We start from the raw sequence: 22,439 nt of genomic DNA, 5'->3' as shown, positions 1-22,439 counted from the left end.
CTGCCCCTTACGCAGCCTGATCGTCATTGCCACGGATTTACTTACCTTTTCACTTGCAAAAATGATTCTTGAAGCACCTACAAACTTCACAGAGATTTTCATCGCTCTACTTTGGATTGTAAGTCAAGCCTTCCACGTCTAAATATTTCAGCGCTGACTGGAATTCTTGCAGGTCTTGATATACACTGTTCTCAACGCCTTCTATAACCTGTACTTGCACCCTCTATCTCGATTTCCTGGACCCAAACGATGGCAATGTAACTATTTCTTCCTCTTCAAGACCACTATCGCAGGAAAGCTCGAGGAGTCCATTAAGGCATTCCACGAAAATTATGGTCCAGTTGTGCGCTACTCACCAAATAATCTCTCCTTCACTTCTCCGACAGCATGGAAAAATATATACGGATTTCAAGACAATGCACCAGACAAGGATCCCTCCTTCTACGGTATTATCCAACTCTCTCGCGGCAAAAGTCACAGCATCTTCACCGTCGGCGAGGGAGGTCACCCCCGTGTCCGGAAAGCCCTCTCATACGCCTTTTCAGAGCGCGCCCTTCGAGAACAGGAGCCTTTGGTCAAGGTATATGTTGATCTTCTAATCCAACGACTGAGCGGACTTGCCGCTTCATCAACTCCCGCCGACCTCGTCGAATGGTACAACTTCACGACTTTCGATATAATCGGCGACTTAGCCATCGGACAGTCTTTCAACTGCCTGCGTGGTAGCAAGTATCATGAATGGGTGCACGGTTTCTGGAAAACCATCAAACTCGGTGCCTTTGTACGCGCGATGGCAATATGCACGCATCCTGCACTTCTTGGGTTACTTAGATATCTTGCACCAGCCAGCCTCAAGGATGCGCGGCGCCGACACCTCGAATTCGTCGGGCAAAGCACAGAGAAACGACTCGCGCAGGGAATCCTCCGCGAGAAGCCGGACTTTATCTCTTTTCTGCTGAAGAGCAATGACAACCCCAACAAAACAGGACAAGAGCCATTGAGTGCCGACGAAGTCGAAGCAAACACAAATTTTCTTCTGCTTGCCGGGACAGAAACCACTGCGACAGGGCTTTCCGGCACAACATACTACCTGTTAAAAAACCATGGTGCACTACAGAAAGCAACCAATGAGGTGCGAGGTGCTTTCCAGCGAGAAGATGGTATCACCTTCGCAGCTGCGGCTGAAAGGCTGCCCTACTTGCAAGCTTGCATAGCAGAAGGACTGCGTATCTACCCGCCAGGGCCCGTTGCACCACCGCGCAGAACCAACAAGGGCACTAGCACGGTAATTGCGGGGCAAGCAGTCCCGGGTGATGTTTCGGTAGGTGTCCATATGTGGTCAGCGTCTCACAGCGCCGAGAACTTCCATCGGGCAGATGAATTTATCCCTGAGCGGTGGCTCGAGGCCACGGACGAATCGTCCCCCTTCCATAGGGATCACCTCGCGGCGTCGCAGCCGTTTAGCTTCGGTCCGCGGAACTGTCTTGGCAGGCCTTTTGCGTACAGTGAGATGCGCGTGATTTTAGCGAGAGTCTTGTGGAACTTTGATTTGGAATTGTTGCCTGTAAGCGATGGGTGGGAGAAACAGAAGGTATACACGTTGTGGGATAAGGGTCCGTTGATGGTGAGATTGACTCAGCGGGTTGATATTGATAGGTGAGACACTGCGACGGGGCCTTCATTGGGAGATAGATGGACATGTAAAGCGAATGAAAGACTTCAACAGCGGTATCATCTGACGCTAGCCACTCTTCTCCTTCCTCCTAACAAGAATCCTCGTTTTCGGATCAGGCATATTCGTCGTCTGGAACAAGAAAGCCTTGCGCTTCCCCTCGCCATCCCTAAATCTAAGATCATAATTCAGCAAAATACCAGCAACAACTGTCTTGATGACGTGCCCCGCAAACCACCGCCCAGGACAGGCATGCCTCCCCAGCCCAAACTGGACTTGCGTCTTGCTCGTCGCGACGAACTGATGCCGGACTTTGGCGCTGGCCTTGCTACTTCCGCTTTTGCCGTTCCCTGCTTCCTCGGCTTCCTGACGCAGTTTGAAAAAGCGGAGACCGTCGAATGTGTCGGGATTTGTATAGAAGTTCGGATCAAATGCGATGGCGTCTGCGGGGGCGCAGACTAGTGTACCACTAGGAAGCTCAGTGCCGTTAGAGAGCTTAAGGCGTTGCAATGTGCGGCGCTGAAAAGTAGCTGTAAGCGGCGGCTCAAATCTCAATGATTCACGCATGAAACTGTCCAGTTTCTCTAGCCGGCTCATACTCTCCAGTGTCCAGTGTCCATCTGTTTTGGTAAGGACGGCCTCGATCTCCTCTTTGAGGATGGGCACGTATTCTTCATATTTCATGAGATTCAGCAGGATGTTGACGATCAATTTGCTGGTTGATTGGACCGAGACAGCTGTGATAGCCAGCTGTGCAGCGCCCTGGTACGCGTAATCTCGCTTATCCTTGTCCGGAATATGATCGTGGATCCATTGGATTGTGTCGTTGGGCTTGGAGTACCCCGGATCGTTGATTCCGTCCCGCTCGCGCTTCTGAAGAATTGATTGGACGAGGGCTCGGGCGCGGTCATTATGTTGGTATACGCGGTGCAGATCAGGGAGGAAGAGGGCGAGCAGGGGTCGAGTGATAGATGGGACAGCGCGGAGCTTGAGGGCTGATAGGAACAAGTCTTTTGTGTAGTTGCAGCTGATATCGATCCATTCGTCATTGCGGTGCAGGCCTGTGCCGACGAATGCGCGCCCGCTGACTCGGCAGATCACTCGGAGGATTTGAGTGGAGATGTCGACTTCCGTCCATTCTTGACCAGGGTCCGTTAGCTTGGAAGGGTGGAGAGGCTGAGATATAGTATTGGACAGGGAAATTGATAGGGATCCTATTTGCTTACCGGTCGAGGTGGGGAGCTCGATTGGTAGTGCAATATCAACCTCCTCGCTCATTCCTGGAAATATCTTCGCTATCGAGGTTTTAGCGGGATGCATGCACTCCGGTCGCTGTTGGACTCATACCCATGTTCTTGTTCAAGTCATGCAGGATGACATGGTTCACCCAGTCTAGCTTCCAAGGTGCAAAGGGCTTGAAGGTATATTGCGGTAGCATGAACTGGGAAGTGTCAGTAGAAGACCCAAGCTGATGGATAATCACCCCTACCCACCTCTCGCAGCGATGACGGCAACGTGTGATCCGGCAACATCTTCAACTCATCAACAGCGCTTGGCGGCAAGACAACATGGTCCCCCTCTGAGGTCCAAACCAACCATGGTCGATCGTAGAACTTCACGTAGCCCTCTCTAAATAAATTAAGCGAGTCCCACATCCAGCGCTTCTTGCGGGAACCCAAGGATCTAGAGTCCCACTGGTAGCGCTGGACGAGAATCGTAGGTCTAGCGAAGGTAATTCGGAGAAAGCTTGCTAGGATGAGAATGCAAACGATAAGCCCCGCTGCTGCTGGCAAGGGCCTTGAGGCCATCGCGTGGACATGATCGAGCGATAACTTCTGCATATTCAGAATCTCCATCGTAAGGGGCGCTATCGGACCGTACCTGGGTTGCTATATGGAGTATTGCAAACCGAGCGAGAGGCTGTCAAGAGCCTATATATCCTGCTTATCGTACGATATCATCCAGACCCACGGCATGCCCCTGCAACGAAGGATTAGTGTCGAGCAGGGGTTTTCGTAGAATCCAAATCTATCAAATATCCTGGTAAGCACTATTCAAAAAGTATTAGGTAGCGTGCTTACTTGCCGGGGGCTAGCCCCCAAACACTATCATTAGCGCGAGCAGCTTTAGCTTAAGATCAGGCAGTATGGACAGGAAAGAAATACTCCCAGAGGCTCAACAGCTATATAGATAGGCCGTAATTGAACCTGATGCTGGAGGTCAAAGAGCATCTAGCAGGACTTGAGCAGCCTTTTCAAGATGAACGGACACAGCAATGGACATGCGAACGGGTATCCCAATGGAGCCGTGAATACCAATGGTCACACGGACACCAATGGGTATAGCTCTAGCTCCGAACATGAGTCTGTCCCCGTGGCAATCTGCAGTATGGCCATGCGCCTACCGGCAGGAATTCGAGACGACGAAGCACTATACCAGTTCTTGTTGAACAAAGGCGATGCGCGTTCCGTGACACCAGCAAGCCGCTACAACATAGACGGATACTACGATCCAAATGGAAAACATGGGACAGTCATCACAAAGCACGGATACTTTCTTGACGATGTCGATTTTGCCCAATTCGATCACTCCATGTTCACAGCGGCCGCGGCCGAGGCGGAGCTCATGGACCCCAATCAGAGACTTATCCTCGAGGTCGTCCGAGAGGCTCTGGAGCGTGCGGGGGAGAACTGGCGAGGGAAACCAATTGGGACATATGTCGGTATGTTCACGGAAGACTGGCAGGAGATGCATCATAAGGACAGTAACTTCTTCCATCCGTACCTAATGATGGGGACGCTGGATTTTGCGCTGGCAAATCGCATCTCTTATGAATATGATCTTCGAGGGCCAAGGTGAGTGTCGAAAACAAACCTAGGCGCCATGGCTGACTAGATTCAGTGTTATGTACAAGACAGCATGCTCATCAGCGGGAGTCGGCCTTCACGAGGCATTAGAGGCTATCCGCCGAGGGCACATTTCTTCGGCTATCGTGGCCGGTACAAATCTAATTCTTGCACCCGGGTTAACGGTTTCGATGAGTCTCCTTATGGCGCTGTCGCCTGAGGGATCCTCGAAATCATTTGACGCGGCCGCAGACGGATATGCCCGTGGAGAGGCAGTCACGGCACTATACATCAAGCGATTAGACGAAGCGATCCGTGATGGTAACTCCATTCGCGCTGTCATTCGCTCGTCAGCTGCTGGCGCAGATGGTCGATCCAAAGGTGGAATGGCAAATCCGAATCCCGATGCCCACGAAGCCATTATCAGGAAGGCGTATGCTTCCGTTGGTCTGGACATGGCCCAGACCGCTATGGTGGAAGCTCATGGTACCGGGACACCAGTCGGAGACCCCATCGAAGTGGAGGCCATAGCACGCTGCTTCGGTAGAGAGGGAGCATTCCTAGGAGCCGTCAAGCCGAACCTGGGGCACAGTGAGGGAGCGGCCGCTATAACTAGCGTCATGAAAGCTGTTCTGTCCCTGGAACATCGTACCATTCTCCCAAACATCAAGTTCAACAATCCCAATCCGGCAAGTAAGTGGTCTCTCCAGCTTAATTGGTCTTGATAGTTCAACTCCGCTAACAGTCACAGTTCCCTGGGATGCAGCCAAACTGGTCGTTCCCGTGGAAGCATCGCCTTGGCCCGAAGGACGGGCTGAGCGTATGAGTGTCGGTTCCTATGGTATTGGTGGTTCCAATGTGCATGTAAGTACTCGTTAGGCTCTTACCAAGTTCGTATCACTGATGTGCCTCTAGTTCATTGTCGACTCTGCGGCCTCGTTCGGCTTAAACGCGCCGAAGGATATTCCGCCTGCTGTTAAAGAACAGAAGTCATCGCCAGCTCTTCTACTCTTCTCAGCAGCTCGCCCAGAAGCGCTCAAGGAGCTCGTAAAAAGCCATTCGGAATACATAGTGACTCACACCGAGCGACTCGCTGATGTTGCGTACACATTGGCAGAGAGACGCGAGCATTTGAAGTATCGAGGCTTTTTTGTTGTCAAGGAAGCTGCAGCGCTAGGCGAGCCAGTGGCTGTTGCATCCCAGGGCATTGAAAAAGCTGCGTTTGTCTTCACCGGACAGGGCGCCCAATGGGTCCAGATGGGTCGGCAATTAATGGTCGACTATCCCTCATTCTTGAAGAACATACAGTCCATAGACCAAGTGCTCCAAGGGCTGAAAGACGATGCGCCATCATGGTCAATCGAAGGTGAGTTCCATAAGGCGAGACATGAGACAGAATACTGACAAATTAGACATTCTATTCTCCTGCGACGACAAGACACAATTGTCAAAGGCAGAGCTCTCACAGCCACTGTGCACAGCTATTCAGATCGCAGTGGTCGATCTCCTGAGCTCTTGGGGTGTCACACCCTCGGCAGTGGTGGGCCATTCCAGTGGAGAGATTGCTGCTGCGTACGCTGCCGGTGCTTTGTCAAAGGATAGCGCGTTGATTGCGGCATTTTACCGTGGATATGTCTGCAAGAACCCGACGAGGCTCGGAGGCATGGCAGCCATTGGACTGGGCAAGGCCGAGGTGCTGCCATTCTTACTCCCTGGCGTAGGCGTTGCTTGTGAAAACAGCGGCTCTAGCGTGACGTTGTCTGGCGACTTTGAAGCGCTCGGCCAGGTCATGGACACTATAAAAGTCCATTCTGACCAGGTCTTCGTGCGGAAGCTCTCGGTGGAAATGGCGTATCACTCAGAACACATGAAAGATGTGGGTGACTGGTACCGGGAACTGATTTCGAAACATCTGGTTTCAACTTCTCCCCAAATCCCTTTCTACTCCAGCGTATACGGAGGCAAAGTCCTGTCAGACGAATCCGACTTCGGACCTCGTTACTGGCAAGACAATCTCGAGAACCCGGTCCTCTTTCATGATGCTGTCAAGTCGCTATTGCAGGATTCGCCTCGCATGGTCCACGTAGAGGTTGGGCCACACCATGCGCTGCGCGGCCCTCTTCGACAAATTTACCAGGAGACTGGAATCTCAGTACGGCACATCCCCACTCTGACTCGAGGTGAAGACGACACACAGGCGCTTTTGTCAACAGTCGGCCAGTTGTATACAGCTGGGGTTTCTGTTTCGCTTCCTTGCGACCCTGGCCAGACACAACGCCTGTTGTCTGATCTACCCGCTTACCCATGGCACTATGAGCGGCCTTACTGGGCTGAAACACGTGTGATGCATAACTGGAGGTTCCGAAAACATGCGCCACATGATATTCTGGGATCCAGGACTCTTGATTCAACCGAGATTGCTCCAATTTGGCGCAATGAAATTCGCGTTGGTGACGTTCCCTGGCTGAAAGATCATTGCGTGGGGACCGACATCGTCTTTCCCGCCGCCGGATACATTTCCATGGCTGGTGAGGCGGTTTGTCAGCTAGAGAATTCTCCCCGGTCTTCGTATAGCTATACAGTCAAAGAAGTCGAGCTGCGTCAAGCTCTGGTGCTCCAGGCAGAGGGCTCAAAGGAAATTGTCACGAGCCTCCGTCCGCAACGGCTAACGGCGACACTTGACAGCGACTGGTACGAGTTCTCGATTGTTTCTCACGATGGCTCAACATGGAACAAGCACTGCTTCGGTCTAGTGCGCCGCGGCCGGGCGTCAAAGTCCTTGCCAGAGTCGAAGAGAAAGTTTCCGGTGCCTCTGCCTCGAAAAGTGTCAGCGAACCGGTGGTATACTACCCTGAGTCGTGTTGGACTCAACTATGGCCCGCGGTTTACCGGTTTGAGGAATATCACGGCTGGGGTGACGGAAAGAAGCGCGGTCCTGAACATCACAGACTATCAGGGTGATGGTTCTGAATCATCTTACCCTCTCCATCCAACTACCCTGGACATTATGCTGCAGTCATGGACCGTGGCCGCTTTCAAGGGGATATATAGCGCCTTCAACACGAAGTTCTTGCCGACTTTCATCAAAGAGTTATATGTTGGTACCGGGTCAGGACAGGATATCCGCATCAAGACAACCACTGCCAGTTATTATGCCGCGGCAGGCCGCGAGGGGGTCGAAGGAGAGTCGTATGGAGTCGGAGAAGATGGCGAAAACATATTCATCCTCAAAGGCTTCCGCGGGACCCCTCTTCCGTCTGATGAAGATGAAGCGGAGCTCACAGCGCTGCAATTGCAATGGAAGCCGGACGTATCATTTCTTGATGCGGCCAAGCTCACTCGCCCGAAATATGATTTCCGGAACCAAATCGCTCTTGCAGAGAAGCTTTATGTCCTGTGTGCCTTGGAATCAAATGCCAGACTTGAAGGCGTAGGCTCGACGCAACCTCACTTTGAGAACTACAGAAAGTGGATGAAGTCTCAAATTCCCCGATTTGAGCAACCGGGGTATCCGCTGGTTGACACCGTGAAATTGACACAGATGTCTTTTGAGGAGCGTCAAAAGCTCATTCCCAAAATTCTGGATGAATGTAAGGCTGCTGGTATCAGTGCCATGGCGGAAGCAGTGTGGCGCACATACGACCAGGTAGTAAACGTGTTCGAAGGAAGAACCGACTTCTTGGATCTCCTCATACACGACGGCACGCTGGCGGGTATTTATGATTGGATGAACAATATTTGGGACGTCGGCGAGTTCTTTCAGCTTCTCGGCCACGCGCAGCCCCAACTCCGTGTTCTCGAGATCGGTGCCGGCACTGGTGGTCTGACGGCCAAGATCCTCCAGCAGCTTCAGTCAGAGTACGGAGAGAGGCTTTACTTCCAATATACCTTCACTGATGTCTCTTCGGGATTCTTCGTGGCTGCTCAAGAGCGTTTCAAGGAATATTCCGGGATGGAATATAAAGTGCTTGACATCTCGAAGGATCCATTGGTCCAGGGCTTCAAGGAGGGAGAGTATGATCTGATCATTGCCTCGAACGTGAGTATCACTTATGCTTCTTCTGGAGAGCAAGTAACTTATTTTGCGATTTCAGGTTCTCCACGCCACTCCAATTTTGCACGAAACATTGTGCAATGTACGTACGCTGTTGAGTGACCATGGACGACTATTCTTACAGGAGCTCTCACCAGGTTCGTCAAGTCCAGCAGATCCCAGGGATCTTTTTCACTGACTTCAGTTGCTAGTCACGAGCAGCATGGTTTATATCATGGGTCTATTTGTTGGTTGGTGGCTGGGAGAAGCAGACGGCCGCGCAGAAGCCCCCTATCTACCCGTAGAAGCATGGAACGAGAAGCTCCTCGCCGCTGGGTTCAATGGGTGCGAGTCAGTGACTTTTGACAATGAACGTCCATTCCACGTAAATGCGAACATTATCTCGAGGCCAGCGGTGGTCGCGGAGTTCGATCAAGACATTACTCTGCTCTCTGGTCCGACAGATATCCATCCACTGGCCGCGCAGGTCGGGGCACTGCTGCAGGAGCAGGGATGTCGGGTCCACCACCGCCAGTGGGATGATGATGAAACTTCAATTCCGGAGCAAGACATGATTTCTTTCCTTGACCTCGACCGTCCATTTCTCAGTAGCCCCCGCGAGGAGGACTGGGACCGCTTCAACAAGACCATCGAAACACTGCAACAAGCCGTAGCTGTATGGCTCACGAATCCAGCCCAGGTCAATGCCAAGGATCCTCATGCAGCCACGGTCTTAGGAATGGCTAGGACTATCCGATCCGAGCTCGCCATGCCCCTGGCAACAATGGAGCTAGAAGATTGGCGCTTACCCGGGGCGGCTAAGGCAATAGTTGATGTTATGCGAAAGATTCAATTGACCAAAAAAGACATGCCCGCAAACCTCGATCCAGACCTCGAATATGCTTGGGTTAATGGCGAGATACACATTAGTCGCTTCCATTGGTATACAGTGCCGAATGCCCTTCGGCAGACCGCGCCAACACCACCAGGCACCAAAGCACTCCTGATCCAGAAACGCGGGCTGTTGCAATCACTCCACTGGTCAGGACAGCCTTTGCCGACACTGGCCAGAGATGAAGTCCAAGTTCAGGTCAAGGCTGTTGGGCTCAACTTTACCGACGTCCTCATCGCCATGGGCTTAGTACATGGTGTTGATGCTCTAGGCAATGGATTCGACACGTTTGGCTTGGAAGGCGCCGGAATTGTAAGCAAGATTGGATCTGACATTAATCACGTTGATGTTGGCGATCGCGTTATGATTCTTGGAACCAGCTCGACCGGACTAGCAACGCAAGTGCAGCGACCGGGGCGGTTTACGCTGCGCATCCCCAACAAGCTCAGTTTCGAAGATGCTGCGACTATGCCATCTGTGTATGTTACAGTGCTCCTAGGCCTGGTTGATAAAGCTCAGTTGGAAAAAGGCCAAACCATCTTGATCCACGCCGCGGCAGGAGGTATAGGTATTGCAGCCATCCATGTTGCGCGCTGGATCGGAGCAGAGATATACTGCACTGTGGGATCCACAGAAAAGGGCGAGTTTCTGATGCGCGAATTCAGCATCCCGCGCGATCGCATCTTTCATTCGCGGGATACAAGCTTCTACGACGACCTCATGGTTGCCACTGATGGCGTCGGTGTTGATTGCGTGCTAAACTCCGTTTCGGGCGAACTGCTGCATACGACGTGGGATTGTGTTGCCGCTAATGGGTGCATGGTTGAGATCGGGAAGCGCGACATGACTGGCCGCGCCCAATTAGCCCTGGACAAATTCGAAGATAACAGGACCTTCTTTGGAATTGACGTCTCCCGACATGTTGGTCTCAGGAGGGCGACGGGTGGCCGACTTATGGAACTCATGCTTGACTTGTATGTCAAAGGACACATCAAACCCGTCCATCCAGCAACCATCTTCGACGCCACGGAAGTTGAAGACGCCTTTAGATGCATGCAACAGGGTACGCACGTCGGCAAAATTGTGGTCAGATTCCCAGAAAACGAAGAAAAGCTTTCTTGGGCCCCGTCAATTCCTAGACCAAGTTTTCGTGGAGATCGAACTTATCTGCTCGTTGGTGGCATGGGCGGACTTGGTCGAGCAATTGCCATGTGGATGGCAACTTTTGGTGCGAAGAGCATTATCTTCCTCTCCCGGTCGGCTGGAAAGGGAGAAGACGACCTTGCCTTTATGGAAGAGTTGGAGTCAATGGGGTGCAAAGTGCAGGCATTCGCCGGCGATGTCGCTGATAGTGAGCTGGTGAACCACATTGTGGCCACGGCCGCTTCGCCCATTGCTGGCGTGATGCAGATGGCCATGATACTCCGTGATATTGGTGTCCTTGACATGGACTTGGAGACTTATGAAGCAGTTCTCCGTCCAAGAGTGAAAGGCACATGGAATTTGCACAATGCGCTTGTGGATGGTTCTTTGGACTTTTTCGTATTGTTTTCGTCAGTTTGTGGAATGGTCGGGTATTACGGCCAAGCTAACTATGCCGCTTCAAATTCGTTCATGGACTCTTTTGTGCAGTACCGCCATAATCTTGGCTTGACAGCTTCTGTTCTGGATATTGGGGCCGTGGACGATGTGGGATACATTAGCCGCACCCCGACGGCCAAAGATACGATGCTTGCCATGTCAGGCCGTCTCATCTCAGAGAAAGATTTCTTGGAGGCGCTGCACCTCACCATTTCTCGGTCGGCCGCAAAGCCTATTGTTGGCAAGAGGTTCGTCGGCACGAAGGGTATCCTATACCACAACCCTAGCCATATCACCCAAGCCTTAGAGTGCCGGCTACCGATAATGGATCCGCAGAACAACATCATATGGAAAAGGGATCCTCGCATGGCTATTTACAGAAATATCGAGACGGTAGCAACAGACAGTGCTGCATCCAACAGTGGCATGGCTCCATTCTTAGCATCGGTGGCTGAAAACCCACGGCAGTTGGAGCAGGCCGACGCGATTGAGTTCCTGGCTTGTCAGATCCGAGACCGTGTTGCAAAGTTCCTCATGCGCAGAGATGATGAGGAGCCAATGGATTTGGGTTTGACATTATCTGCAGCAGGAGTAGACTCCTTGGTGGCTATCGAGTTGAGAAACTGGTGGAAGCAGAACCTGGGGGTTGATGTATCGGTGTTAGAGCTCATGAACGGAGGAAGCATCCAGCGAATAGGTGAGATGGCTGCCAAGCGGCTTTACAAACGACTCGCCAAGTAGATGTTAGATAGAACGTATATCTTCAAGATTAGATAAATGAGAATCTTAAACATAAGTGGCACGTTACCTTTCAACAGTTACAACCATCAAAGCATTATGACCGTCCCGATGACCTGTTATATATAGCCATGTAGCCCCAGGGAACAACGGGAAACTCACCTTTTCGTTAACTTTCATCTGCTCCTCCGCGGTAATTCTTCATCAACATGTCTCGCATGTCACCCTTTACTCGCATTGACTTGTCATACCGAACTCTCAATGATGTGCCCCTCAAGGCCACCATACTGATACCGAATAGCATCTTGGCTGTGGGTCATTGCCAAAACAGAAAACATCCGGTCATGGTTCGATGGCATGGCGGTGGTTTCGTTGTAGGACACCGAATGTACGAGCCGTGGTTTGCACAATGGTTGTTGGACATGGCCCTCGACCACGAAGCCATCATCGTCACAGCGGACTACCGACTCTTACCCGAATCAAACGGTAGTGACATACTAGGCGATGTCGCACAGTTCTGGGACTGGCTGCAACGGACTCTCCCACAATATTTCGAACAGAATTCTCTGCCTGGGATAGATATTTCCAACATACTATGTTGCGGCGAAAGCTCTGGTGGTTTTATCTCGGTTTATTGCGCTTTGCATTTGAGTTGTATGCTGCAGCCAGAGGTCGATGTTCATAGCTCGGGCAACCTGGGGACAGGTGGAAATATGCTTAGGATTAGGGCGGTTATATCAATATCGGCCCCCTTGGATGCCACGGCTCCAGAGTATAAGATCCCCCGACCGCGTATTTTCATGGGCCAAAAACCCCCACCCCCGCGAGAAGCGCTAGGAAAAATCCGCGCGTACATCAAGGGGATACCCAAGGGTAGCATTCGCACGGGGTGCGAACCGACCTCTGAGATGTGGCAGCTGCTGTTGTGCATTGCACAACAGGCATATTTGCCTCGTTTGTTTGGTATGGGAATCGGAAAGAGCAAATCAACTCTGGAGGGACTGCTGGAGACACTGGAAAGGGGAGAGCACAGAATGGTGCCTGTTTGGATTGTGCACGGTACTGATGACACAATGGTACAGTTAGTCTGCTGAAGGCTCTCAAATGATAAAGGCTGACAGAAAGATCTTCTCCTACAGTGTCCAGCTGCTTGCTCATCCGGCTTTGCCGCTCGTCTCCGCGAGACTCAGCCCAATGTGCCAGTGCACCTGACTCTGCATCCAGGAGAGCATCTCTTCGATGTGGACATGAGGGGAGACGTGGACTGGGTTCGAGAAGGACGACATTTCCTCGAGGAGCATTGGCCTCAACCCGGCGGTAAGGAGGAGAGTACTTCAGCCTCGTGAAAAGCTCGATAGAGACGTGACTTCATTGATTGGGAGCGGAATGGTTGGGAGTTTGTTGTGCACGGGAGAGAATTGGATTGCCGAAGTCACATGCCTAGGTCGTGCCTTCCTTGCAGGCAATAGCTTACTACCATGCCATAGCTACCTAAGGTAGGTATATTTAGCTAGAGTACCTGCTTTGCTCCTTTACGATCCTAATTAAGCATACCATGTGTTATCTAATCTATATGCTTATCCGTAGCACTATGAGCGGCCTTACTATGTGTTCGATGGCTAGAGGTTCCGACAGCTTTAGACTTCGGGGTCTCGAATTCTCGAATCAACCGACATTGTGCCAGCGTCCAAGGTGTAGGTTCGATGCAACCTCACTTTGAGAAATATACACTCTTGCTAGGTTTGTCTGCCCGGAAGTGACATCCGCTGTCAAATATTCACCGAACCGACCGGCTTTTAGTTGCGGTTGCCTATTAATGGATATAGCTATCCCAAGTACCTTACTTCCCGCGCAAACCCAGCAACGCAGACTCAGCAGCCGCGGACCAACAACATGGAGAACATCGACAAGCTAGACGACACAGGAGACATTGCTGATTCAGACGATGCAGACCAGTGTCCCGTTCAGATCGCCGACGACGAGGTTGAGAGTTTCTCGCTCTGCTCTATCTGCAACTGCGCCTTCGAAAGTAGTTGCAATGGAAAAATTGTCGCCGCGGTATTATACACTTGCGATACCATGATGACTGACAAGAGACCTTGGGATGATTGGCCTCGTTATTATCGCCTGAGTATGTACTCTCTTTTCTTCCTCCTTCTTTCCCATTCATCCTGTTTCGATGTTTACAGCATGTTCACGCTATCTACCATGACCTACTAACACGAGAGGCTGACTCTTTGGTAGTCCTTCTGCACTCCCGAAAACGCATCTGCCGCCTTTCTGGCATATTTCTCATGACTCTAGACGATAATTATTTCCATACACGCCAAGCACCCTGGAACCAGAACAAGGCAACCGCGTGATCAGTAAACGATGAGCCCGCGCAATCAGGAGGCAGTCAAAGCAGAACCGGGATCACGACAGCCCTCTCGCACGAATACAGGAGTAAAAATAGGCTTACGTGCATTCAGGTCCATGCTCGCTGCTGGCAATTGCTGTGCACACACAAGGCTTGGGCCTCTGGAGGAGACATTATGGTAATGGCGCGGGCTCTTCTTCACAAGGATGTTTTGTACAAAGAGCAACGGTTGAACTTGACGTGGGAGGACGTTGACGATAAGATCGATCAGCTCTATACCAGGGCTGGTAAGTCAAAATCCTCTCTTCTTCTGCTAGTCTTCTCCTTTTCTGATGTGCTCTTTGTGATACATGACTTTGAGAAGGTCGACGCCTCAGTGCTAACTACCGAGCCTCTGTTCCACCTTGGATCCTTTTCTATGCCAGCGTGCACAGAATATAATCCACCAAGCTCAACGGAGGACAGCACAGAATCTAAGCCACCAAACTCAACAGAAGATACGCGCAATACGTCGGCCCCCAAGATTTCAGCCTAGGAGAACACATTTAAGTAGCCTCCCAGCAGAAATTCTCTTCCTAATAGCGAATTCATTTCCATCCACCGACGTTGCGACACTTCAGAAAGTAATGGGCACTCATCTAGGAGATTGGTATTGGCGCTCCAGAATCCCCGATCTGTTTCACGAGATCCGAGAGCCGTCGGTTGCGTGTAGGATTCTGAACTGGGAGTATCTAAGCTCTGGGCTGAAGAAGTTGGAGTTGGAGTTGGAGTCCAACATGGACGAGCACCTACAGACCCGTCGGGAGGTTCTAAAGCAACTAGATGAAATTGATAGCTTGATCAATGACTGATTTGTGCCCATGTATACTGGTTCCTCCATATTCTATTCTAGGCTGATCTACTGACCTTGTTGCCTGGGGTACCGCGCAAATGAGGGTCGTTGGTTTCAGGTCGGTAAGTCAATGTAAGGTACGTGGATAGAGGATTGGATGAATCATCAATCTAGAATGAGCGTCTCAGCTAGCTGGACACATGATAGATTCTCCCGCCGGCCATGGACGCTTGCCAGAATGGAAAGATCATGAATGGAAGCTCGAGGTCGCCCGTTGTAGGTGGTGGGAGACCTACCATAGTATTGAACGAGGTCTTCAGAATCTCCCGGAATCACCTGACGAAGAGAAATTATGAGCGGCAGAGGTGGCTTCTTATTGGTGGATACCAGCTGAGTGACTAATCGATATAAAAATGAATGAATATTGAAGGTCTTGCTCTTCTAACTACAGTCTGTATAGAGCTTATGTATCTGGCCAGAGGCCTCATTCGACCCCAAAGAAGAGGGGTAATATGATATCATGTATCCTTCTGAAACGATAGGCCACATCAGCGATATGTAGATCAACTGAATGAGGAAGGCGATGTCCGATTGGCTTAGATAAGCAATCCAAGTCCACCTTGGTTGACAGAAATCATGTATGATATTCAGCTTGTCTGAAAGATACAATCAACATTTGTAATTTAGTGTCTATATCTATATATATCGCTCTCCTTAACCGGATTCAGCATCTCAAATATGGGGAACGCCCCCGCTAGCCAAGAGGAGGTTCACGATACTCATGATTCCCTCACCGAGAATCAACCCAGATGCCAATACGACAACGCTAGATGATGCAGCATCTGCATCGTCGTCACCAGTCGCCGGAGAAGTAGGTTGGCCGTCTGCCGGCAGAAGAGGTTCACCGTCACTTCCGGCAGGTTGCTGACCACGGCTTCTCTGTGAAGGCTCGACTTCAGGTTTACGTTCGGCTCTCTTTATGGCGTGACTGCGAGACCAACACCAGGCGATGAGCCCGCCAATGGCTCGAGCCAGTGTAAACGATGGCACATTGAATATACCTACTGCCACGGCAATGCCACCTGGGACCCAAGACCGCCATGGGGCCGCGGTACCGTGGGGTCGGCCACCGTTGGCTATGGATGAGGCAGCAACGATGCGGAGAATAGTGATGGCTACGAAGACAACGCCAGCAATCGTTGAGGCTTCCCAGGCCATGGGTGGCAGACCCTGGCCGGTAACAAGGCGAGCGGTGAAGATCCAGACGTACGCAGTAGGCGTTTGAAACATCGGTCCTGGGACCTCGTAGACATTGACGTACATCTTGTAGACAGCGGTAGAGAGGACAGCACCGACAAGACTTCCGATCATTTGGCCGTAGAATTGGGCTTTGGGGCTTGCACCGAGGATGTGCCCAGTCTTTAGGTCTTGCATCATATCGCCCGCTTGAAGAGCGCCGGATTCGGAGACAGCGCCCGCAAGGAGGTTGGTGACGAGGGCAGTTCGTCGAGAGAAATGAGATGTTGGTGTCGCAAGAGAAAAGAGGAGTTGAGTCAGCTTGCTAATGCCGGAGACCGGATTCAGGTCAGTTTCTCCCAGAGCGCGCACTCCCATGACTGAGAGGAGAACAGCAAGAAGTGTGGCGAGACTGGATAGTAATGGTGAGATGATATCACCAAAAACAAAGTGCATACAGACAACGTTGAGTATCAAGGTCAATGGAAGTAGAATAAGCACGGTCCGGATGGATATTAATTGAGATGGGGGTGCATCCTCATCCGAACCATCCTTCGAATCGGTTCCAGTTCGAAAGCCGTTGCTGGCACCTGACGACTCCTCTGCTATAGGACTGAGAGCTGAGTAGCGGTGAGAATAGCGGTTGGAAATATTGGGACTTTTCGAGGCAATCCAACGACCCGCTTGGGTAGTAGAAAGCCGGTGCAAGAGCTTTGGCGCGGCTCCCACAGCAGGCTTGACCACCAGCCAGCCCAGACTGACTATTGAGTCTGCAAGCATGATAGCCAGCGACACCCACACAATCCAAGCTTTACTGCCGTCCTCCCAACTATCCACCGGTCCTGGCGCCCATCCGCGCGCTTTCGCCAGCGGTGACAGAACGCCCCAGCCTAGGACAGCCCCAAAAAGCATGTGTGCACAGGTTGAAGGCCCCATAATGATTCCTTGTCCAACATATGCCGGGGACGGGTTAAGCGTCCAAAGCCAGTTGTGGGCGAGGGAGAGGCCCAGGATCGGGATATCTCGTACTTGAGGTACAAAGTACGAAAACAGTGTCTACTTTTGTCAGTAAGACTCCAAGCAGGACAAGATATGACACTTACGTAGATACCAGAAAGTGCAAAAGCGCCAACCAGAAGACGCATTTTGGACCTCCAATCCCGCTTCACATTCTCAGTGTCACGAGTTTGCTGCGGCACAGGCTCCCTTTCGGTGGAATTCCTCGATAATAAAGGTTCTGCATCCTCCTCGCCTCGCAGATCTCCTGCTCCCTTTGCTTTCTCGTTGTTCCCACTGCCATGTAACACTCTAAGCATCAATGCTGACGCTGTACCGCTAGGGAACTTCAGCTTCTCGCGGATGATCACTTCCTTCCTCAACGGCACGGCAAAAACCACACCGAACAAACACACACCCAAACTCCATAGAACGAGCTTCCAGAAGTTCATCTTTAACGGACCACCCTCTCCAGTGCCGCCGTCGCCTGACGGACCATCGTCACCGTCCCGTATGAGGAATTCCAATGCAGGTATAACTCCAACAAACCCACAGCCAAGAGGCATTGTCCCCACAGCTCCGGCGACGGTCTGGATGAGAACATTCTCTATCGGCGTGAACGGATAGGAGAGATACTTCGAGAAGACTTTGAATACCGAAAACCCTATCAACGCAGAGGGCATAGCCATCGTACTGATCCATCCCGTCTGCAAGCCAAAGTAGGTATTCGAGAAGGTGATCAAGGCGCCGATAACGAGACCGACGAGCAGTGACCGCAAGGTAAAGCTCCGAGGAGCTCCCGCGTGTGACAAAGCAGACGAGTTGTATACATCATCGTCTACACTTGTCCCAGTGTTCCGATAACTCGGCGAGGCCATATTGGGGTCGGTATCGCTCGGCTCGCGGCCCGGCGAGATGGATTGGTAATTCATCTACTCAAGACCGCATTAGCGTTTCGTTAGAAGCACACCCTCGAATCTATGAAGAAGCCTATACCCGCCCGGCCATGACAAAGAGAACTGGAGAAGCAGAGGTGGGACAAAGAAGCGGAGAAGAAGGAAGTGAGGTGAGGAGAAGCAATCGCGTCACTGCCATGACTAAGCGGCCGGTAAGCGCAAGATCGTCTCCAACTCCAACTCCACGGTCACAACGAACTGCTTCGAGTAGTCGTGGTACTACAATTTTTCTTGATCAGACTTCAATTACTTTTATCCAATGCATTGCCTCTTCTTGCGGATCCCCACCCGTTAGACCCCGCAAAAACCAGCAATATGCTACGATTTACCATGATGTCAAAAATAGGGCGTGGGCGCCACCTCCAAGGCTCTCCAACCATAAAACCCAGAAAAGTACGTTTGAGATAGGGAATTCACAACTCAAAACATAGGTATAGAGCGATACAACTATCCCAAGATGCCTCTCCCATCATCTGAGCACCACCACATCGTCTTCCTTCAAGGGTCTGTACTTCGGATTCCAGAATTCGACCTCCCCGCGCCATTCACCTACTCCCAGACTATCTACCCGTGGACATCATCCGCTGAGCTCCCGGAGCGTATTCACGATGCATCGATCATAGCTCTCTCGGCTGCTAAGGTCGATGCTTACGCTCTATCTCCAGAGGTCAGCCCGTACCTCAAGCTCATTGTGATGGTCGGTACAGGATTCGACTGTGTTGACTTGGAGGCATGCAAGAAGAGGGGCATCGTCGTCTGCAATTGCCCGAATTCAAACATTGCAGCCGTGTCGGAGCACGCTATAGGGTCGTACTTTGCTGCTCGGCGGAAACTCTTGGATATGCATACGTCGACAAGAGCCGGGAAATGGAAGGAAAAGGGGTTGCTGATGTTTGACTATCTAGATAAGGATGGGACCCCAGCCCTGACTTGCAGGGATGAAGTCGCTGGGATTATCGGAAATGGTAACGTTGGTAGGTTGAAATGACTTTCATTTGACGGACGAGCCTCTGACCAGATTCTAGGAAAGAGAATAGCCAAGATGGCTCAGGATCTGGGCATGAAGGTGCTAGTCTCTGATCGCAAGGCATCGAACACTCCGAACCCCTCAAGAACCCCATTTGAGACGGTCATTAAAGAAAGCACGGTCTTGTTTGTTGCTGTCCCACTTACTGGAGATACTCGAAACCTCATATCCACGCCAGAATTCGACGCTATGTCTCCCCATACCGTGTTGGTCAACGTCTCTCGAGGCGGCACAGTGGACGAAGATGCTCTTGTCCAGGCATTGCGCGAACGCAAAATCTCCGGGGTAGCAACAGATGTGTTTAAAGAAGAGCCTGCTGGCCCTGAGACCTCGCCTTTACTGGCCGACGATGCCAAGGATCTCAACATTATAGCCTCTCCGCATCTCGCCTGGCTTTCTCGGGAAACATGCATCAACTACGGGGCAAAATTAAAACAGGCGGTTGAAGGCTGGTCTACAGGACATCTTGTCAACGATGTATCCCTATAATCGTTGCCCTGTGGTTCAGCAATATGCACATTAGAATGCAACGCCACTACGCTTCCCACAGCAAATTCAATCAAAATATACCTCGCAAAATACGCAGCCATCAGGAACCCCCAGCTTTCAACAGGTGTAAGAAATTTAGCGTAATGGAAGGGTTCCCCTGCATTGACCGCGGCTCTCGAGTTCCTTGCATTGTGCAAACATCCGGCCCCTTAGCCCAGCAATATTACGGAAAATTAACCCTTGAGGAACTGACATTCTTATACCTCAATTGGACTTTCACATTCCTCTCCTTCCCAAATTCCCCCCACGCACAGGGACAAAGAACTGCCTACAGCACCGCTCCAAAGCCAGTCTATCCTACATTCCGCACAACCCTCAACCAAGGCAGCCCAAAGAATCTGCTATGGAGGTACCAAGGGCTGCTCGAGGCTGCTATGGAGGTACCAAGGGCTGCTCGAGGCTGCTCGACGCTCCTACGCGTCGCCAAGATCAACAACAATAACAATAACAATAACATAAATAGACCATCACGCCTTCAAAGAACCCTATCACGAGCACTCGTTCATTCCAGACTTCCTCTGTTTCTTTCTCCAACCCCCACCAGCCAAGATGCACTTCACCAGCGTAAGTCCAACCCCAATCCATTCAATTCTTAATTCCATCTAACAATGACCCAATAGTTCCTCCTCGCCAGCGCTCTGGCCCTCGCACCGACAATCACAGCCTACGGCGTTGCAACAGTCGACATCCACTACCACGAGGCCTGTTCCAACGGCGAAAAGCCACACAACGAAGTCGACACTTCCGAGTCCGCTCCCGCAACAAAGGACACCTGCACTGCGCTCCCGGCCAAGCACAGCTTCGACATCGATGCCTACACGTTTGAGGCTACGCCCATTACGCCCGATACTGACTCTGCTTGCCATGCTGTGGGTATCTACAAGAACGATGAGTGCGTTGGGCACCCGGTCACCGTTGTGCCGCTTTGGCCTGGCGAGAAGGAGGCGGAGAGTACTTGTATCAGGGACGATTACTTTGAGGATCAGGTCTTTGTTAAGTTGTTTTGTGAGGAGGGACCTGCTGAGCATGAGGGTCACTAGGTGTGAAACTACTCTGTACTGGTGGGCTACTCGGTAGTCATGGCCTGCAGCTCATTTGAAGGGGGGGGTTAAAATGGGGGTTTTCTGATATTACTATTGTCCCATAATTGTTTAATTTGATCTCACTTTCCTTCGCCGAGCCTCGTTATTCTATTCACGGATAATTCTTCCCACATTCCAGCATTCTCCCAGTAGAAGCCAGGAATGCACGAGGTTCATCAACTTCGAATAGTACAGCCTAGGCAAACCATTGGAATATTCCTCACGCGCCGACGCGCATCTCACATTCTTTCCATAGACAGAAACTACCCTCCCAAACTCCAGGTTCTAGTCTCTGGTCTCTACCACGAACCAAGCTCAATGCCGCATTCCTCAACGCGGCTACTCCCACCACTTCAACCGCGTCCCCCGCGTCTTGCCACATGCTCGCGCGTCAAGTCTGTGGCTGACGTTCTTCCCAGCCATGTATACACATTGAGCAAGGTTGGGATGCAGAAACAGCGGCTGGTATAGTAAAAGCATGTGGCTGGAGGGGTGAAAGATGAGGTATAAGTATGCCTTGTTGGGTTGTTGAAGTGAGAAGTATCAATCAGCTCAATTCAACCTCAACTCAAGCGAATAAGCTTAACTCCGGATCTCCTGCTCAACTCATCCCAAACTTAACACAACCAACATAGAAACAACAACCTGCTTATCACGATATACCCTCCACAGCCTTGATATCCAGACCCAGCCAAAATGCACTGGACCACAGTACGCCTCCTCTCCCCTGCCCTCCTTCCTCATTCCCTATCCAACAACAACTAACAACTAGAACAGTTCACCCTCCCACCTCTCCTAACTCTCCTCACATTCACACAATGCACAACCGCCCTTAAATTTCAAGAGAAAACCCGCATCCGCGCAACTTTCACACCGAACTGCCCGTCCTCCTCGACGCCCCCATCAGCCCTTGACGAGAAATTCACCGTTGCACTGAATATCCGCTCCGATATATGCCAGGGTGTACCTGTCCCAATGCCGCTGGGGTACTTTGATGAGGTGGATCATGTTTCTGTCGCTCTTGAAGTACTAGAGGATCACAAGATGGTAGTAAGTGAGGGGGCCGATAAGGTTGAGGTGGAAGAGGAGAAACCAACACCACCATCAATTTCATGGAGTATTTCGACTTCGCACCCCTCTGCTTCTTCTTCTTCTTCATCAACAACACCACACCATACCTCTACAACATCAATAACATCAACACATTCAACAGGAATCGAAGCAATCACCTGGAAAAGAGCACCAAACCTAGAAGTCTGCAGAGTCCAACTCTACGAACGACCAGGGTGCTACGGGACCCCCCTCATCCAACGGGAATTCGGCACGGGGGCTGGCATCGGTGGTGAAACGAAGTGTGTTACCCGGAGCCCGGCGTATATGGGGCTTGGAGAGGTCTTTGTGAAGGTTTCTTGTGTTGATGGGAGTTTGCCGCATCCTGTTCCTAAGGGGAAGAGCCATGCGAGTGCGAATGGAACGGTGAGCGCGGGAGGCGTGCATCATGGGGGTGTTCATGGGGGAGCGTTGAATGCGACGGCTATGGATGCAGCGCATGGGAATGGGACGATGAGTGCGAGGGGTTCGATGGCTGACAAGTGGCAGCGGAGGAGGATGGCGCTTTTGGGGCGGTGATTTGTTTTCTT

At 51.4% G+C, this 22,439-nt stretch overlaps 10 protein-coding genes across 10 annotated transcripts; 8 read left to right on the top strand and 2 right to left on the bottom strand.

The window, feature by feature from the left end:
* The first annotated feature begins 40 nt into the window (after positions 1-40).
* On the top strand, positions 41-1,701 carry BDV14DRAFT_46140 (cytochrome P450). The gene is made up of 2 exons (XM_073776818.1): positions 41-118; positions 173-1,701. Exons 1-2 carry the CDS (start codon positions 62-64, stop codon positions 1,658-1,660), a joined length of 1,545 nt encoding a protein of 514 aa, XP_073633586.1. The 5' UTR covers positions 41-61; the 3' UTR covers positions 1,661-1,701.
* A 40-nt stretch (positions 1,702-1,741) lies between these two features.
* On the bottom strand, positions 1,742-3,573 carry BDV14DRAFT_208260 (cytochrome P450; the record flags this gene model as incomplete). The annotated part of the gene is made up of 4 exons (XM_073775350.1): positions 3,166-3,573; positions 3,020-3,113; positions 2,899-2,967; positions 1,742-2,811 (listed from the first exon to the last, which is right to left on the bottom strand). The coding sequence occupies exons 1-4, from the start codon at positions 3,526-3,528 to the stop codon at positions 1,742-1,744; spliced, it is 1,596 nt and encodes a 531-aa protein (XP_073633585.1). The 5' UTR covers positions 3,529-3,573.
* A 358-nt stretch (positions 3,574-3,931) lies between these two features.
* BDV14DRAFT_195302 (type I polyketide synthase) lies at positions 3,932-11,765 on the top strand (the record flags this gene model as incomplete). The annotated part of the gene is made up of 7 exons (XM_073772145.1): positions 3,932-4,527; positions 4,574-5,211; positions 5,270-5,382; positions 5,434-5,884; positions 5,931-8,557; positions 8,613-8,709; positions 8,764-11,765. The coding sequence occupies 7 exons, from the start codon at positions 3,932-3,934 to the stop codon at positions 11,763-11,765; spliced, it is 7,524 nt and encodes a 2,507-aa protein (XP_073633584.1).
* Positions 11,766-11,924: 159 nt separating this feature from the next.
* On the top strand, positions 11,925-13,142 carry BDV14DRAFT_163654 (putative polyketide synthase). Its single transcript, XM_073767074.1, has 2 exons — positions 11,925-12,824; positions 12,900-13,142. The coding sequence occupies exons 1-2, from the start codon at positions 11,972-11,974 to the stop codon at positions 13,106-13,108; spliced, it is 1,062 nt and encodes a 353-aa protein (XP_073633583.1). The 5' UTR covers positions 11,925-11,971; the 3' UTR covers positions 13,109-13,142.
* Positions 13,143-13,829: 687 nt separating this feature from the next.
* BDV14DRAFT_163652 (uncharacterized protein) lies at positions 13,830-14,208 on the top strand. Its single transcript, XM_073767073.1, has 2 exons — positions 13,830-13,893; positions 14,007-14,208. The coding sequence occupies exons 1-2, from the start codon at positions 13,842-13,844 to the stop codon at positions 14,123-14,125; spliced, it is 171 nt and encodes a 56-aa protein (XP_073633582.1). The 5' UTR covers positions 13,830-13,841; the 3' UTR covers positions 14,126-14,208.
* A 316-nt stretch (positions 14,209-14,524) lies between these two features.
* On the top strand, positions 14,525-15,204 carry BDV14DRAFT_163651 (uncharacterized protein; the record flags this gene model as incomplete). The annotated part of the gene is made up of 1 exon (XM_073767072.1): positions 14,525-15,204. A coding segment is annotated over exon 1 (221 nt), but the record flags the coding sequence as incomplete, so codon positions are not given.
* Positions 15,205-15,685: 481 nt separating this feature from the next.
* On the bottom strand, positions 15,686-18,063 carry BDV14DRAFT_186867 (OPT family oligopeptide transporter; the record flags this gene model as incomplete). Its single annotated transcript, XM_073770881.1, has 3 exons — positions 15,686-17,245; positions 17,293-17,981; positions 18,030-18,063. 3 exons carry the CDS (start codon positions 18,061-18,063, stop codon positions 15,686-15,688), a joined length of 2,283 nt encoding a protein of 760 aa, XP_073633580.1.
* A 535-nt stretch (positions 18,064-18,598) lies between these two features.
* On the top strand, positions 18,599-19,657 carry BDV14DRAFT_186866 (D-isomer specific 2-hydroxyacid dehydrogenase family protein; the record flags this gene model as incomplete). Its single annotated transcript, XM_073770880.1, has 2 exons — positions 18,599-19,115; positions 19,167-19,657. The coding sequence occupies 2 exons, from the start codon at positions 18,599-18,601 to the stop codon at positions 19,655-19,657; spliced, it is 1,008 nt and encodes a 335-aa protein (XP_073633579.1).
* Positions 19,658-20,266: 609 nt separating this feature from the next.
* Positions 20,267-20,757, top strand: ccpA (the record flags this gene model as incomplete). The annotated part of the gene is made up of 2 exons (XM_073772144.1): positions 20,267-20,281; positions 20,338-20,757. The coding sequence occupies 2 exons, from the start codon at positions 20,267-20,269 to the stop codon at positions 20,755-20,757; spliced, it is 435 nt and encodes a 144-aa protein (XP_073633578.1).
* Positions 20,758-21,495: 738 nt separating this feature from the next.
* Positions 21,496-22,428, top strand: BDV14DRAFT_195297 (uncharacterized protein; the record flags this gene model as incomplete). The annotated part of the gene is made up of 2 exons (XM_073772143.1): positions 21,496-21,510; positions 21,577-22,428. The coding sequence occupies 2 exons, from the start codon at positions 21,496-21,498 to the stop codon at positions 22,426-22,428; spliced, it is 867 nt and encodes a 288-aa protein (XP_073633577.1).
* Positions 22,429-22,439: the final 11 nt, after the last annotated feature.

Source organism: Aspergillus stella-maris, assembly GCF_047715825.1.
Source record: "Aspergillus stella-maris strain CBS 113639 unplaced genomic scaffold BDV14scaffold_2, whole genome shotgun sequence".
Lineage (NCBI taxonomy): Eukaryota > Fungi > Ascomycota > Eurotiomycetes > Eurotiales > Aspergillaceae > Aspergillus > Aspergillus stella-maris.
This window is presented reverse-complemented; position numbering and strand designations above follow the sequence as displayed.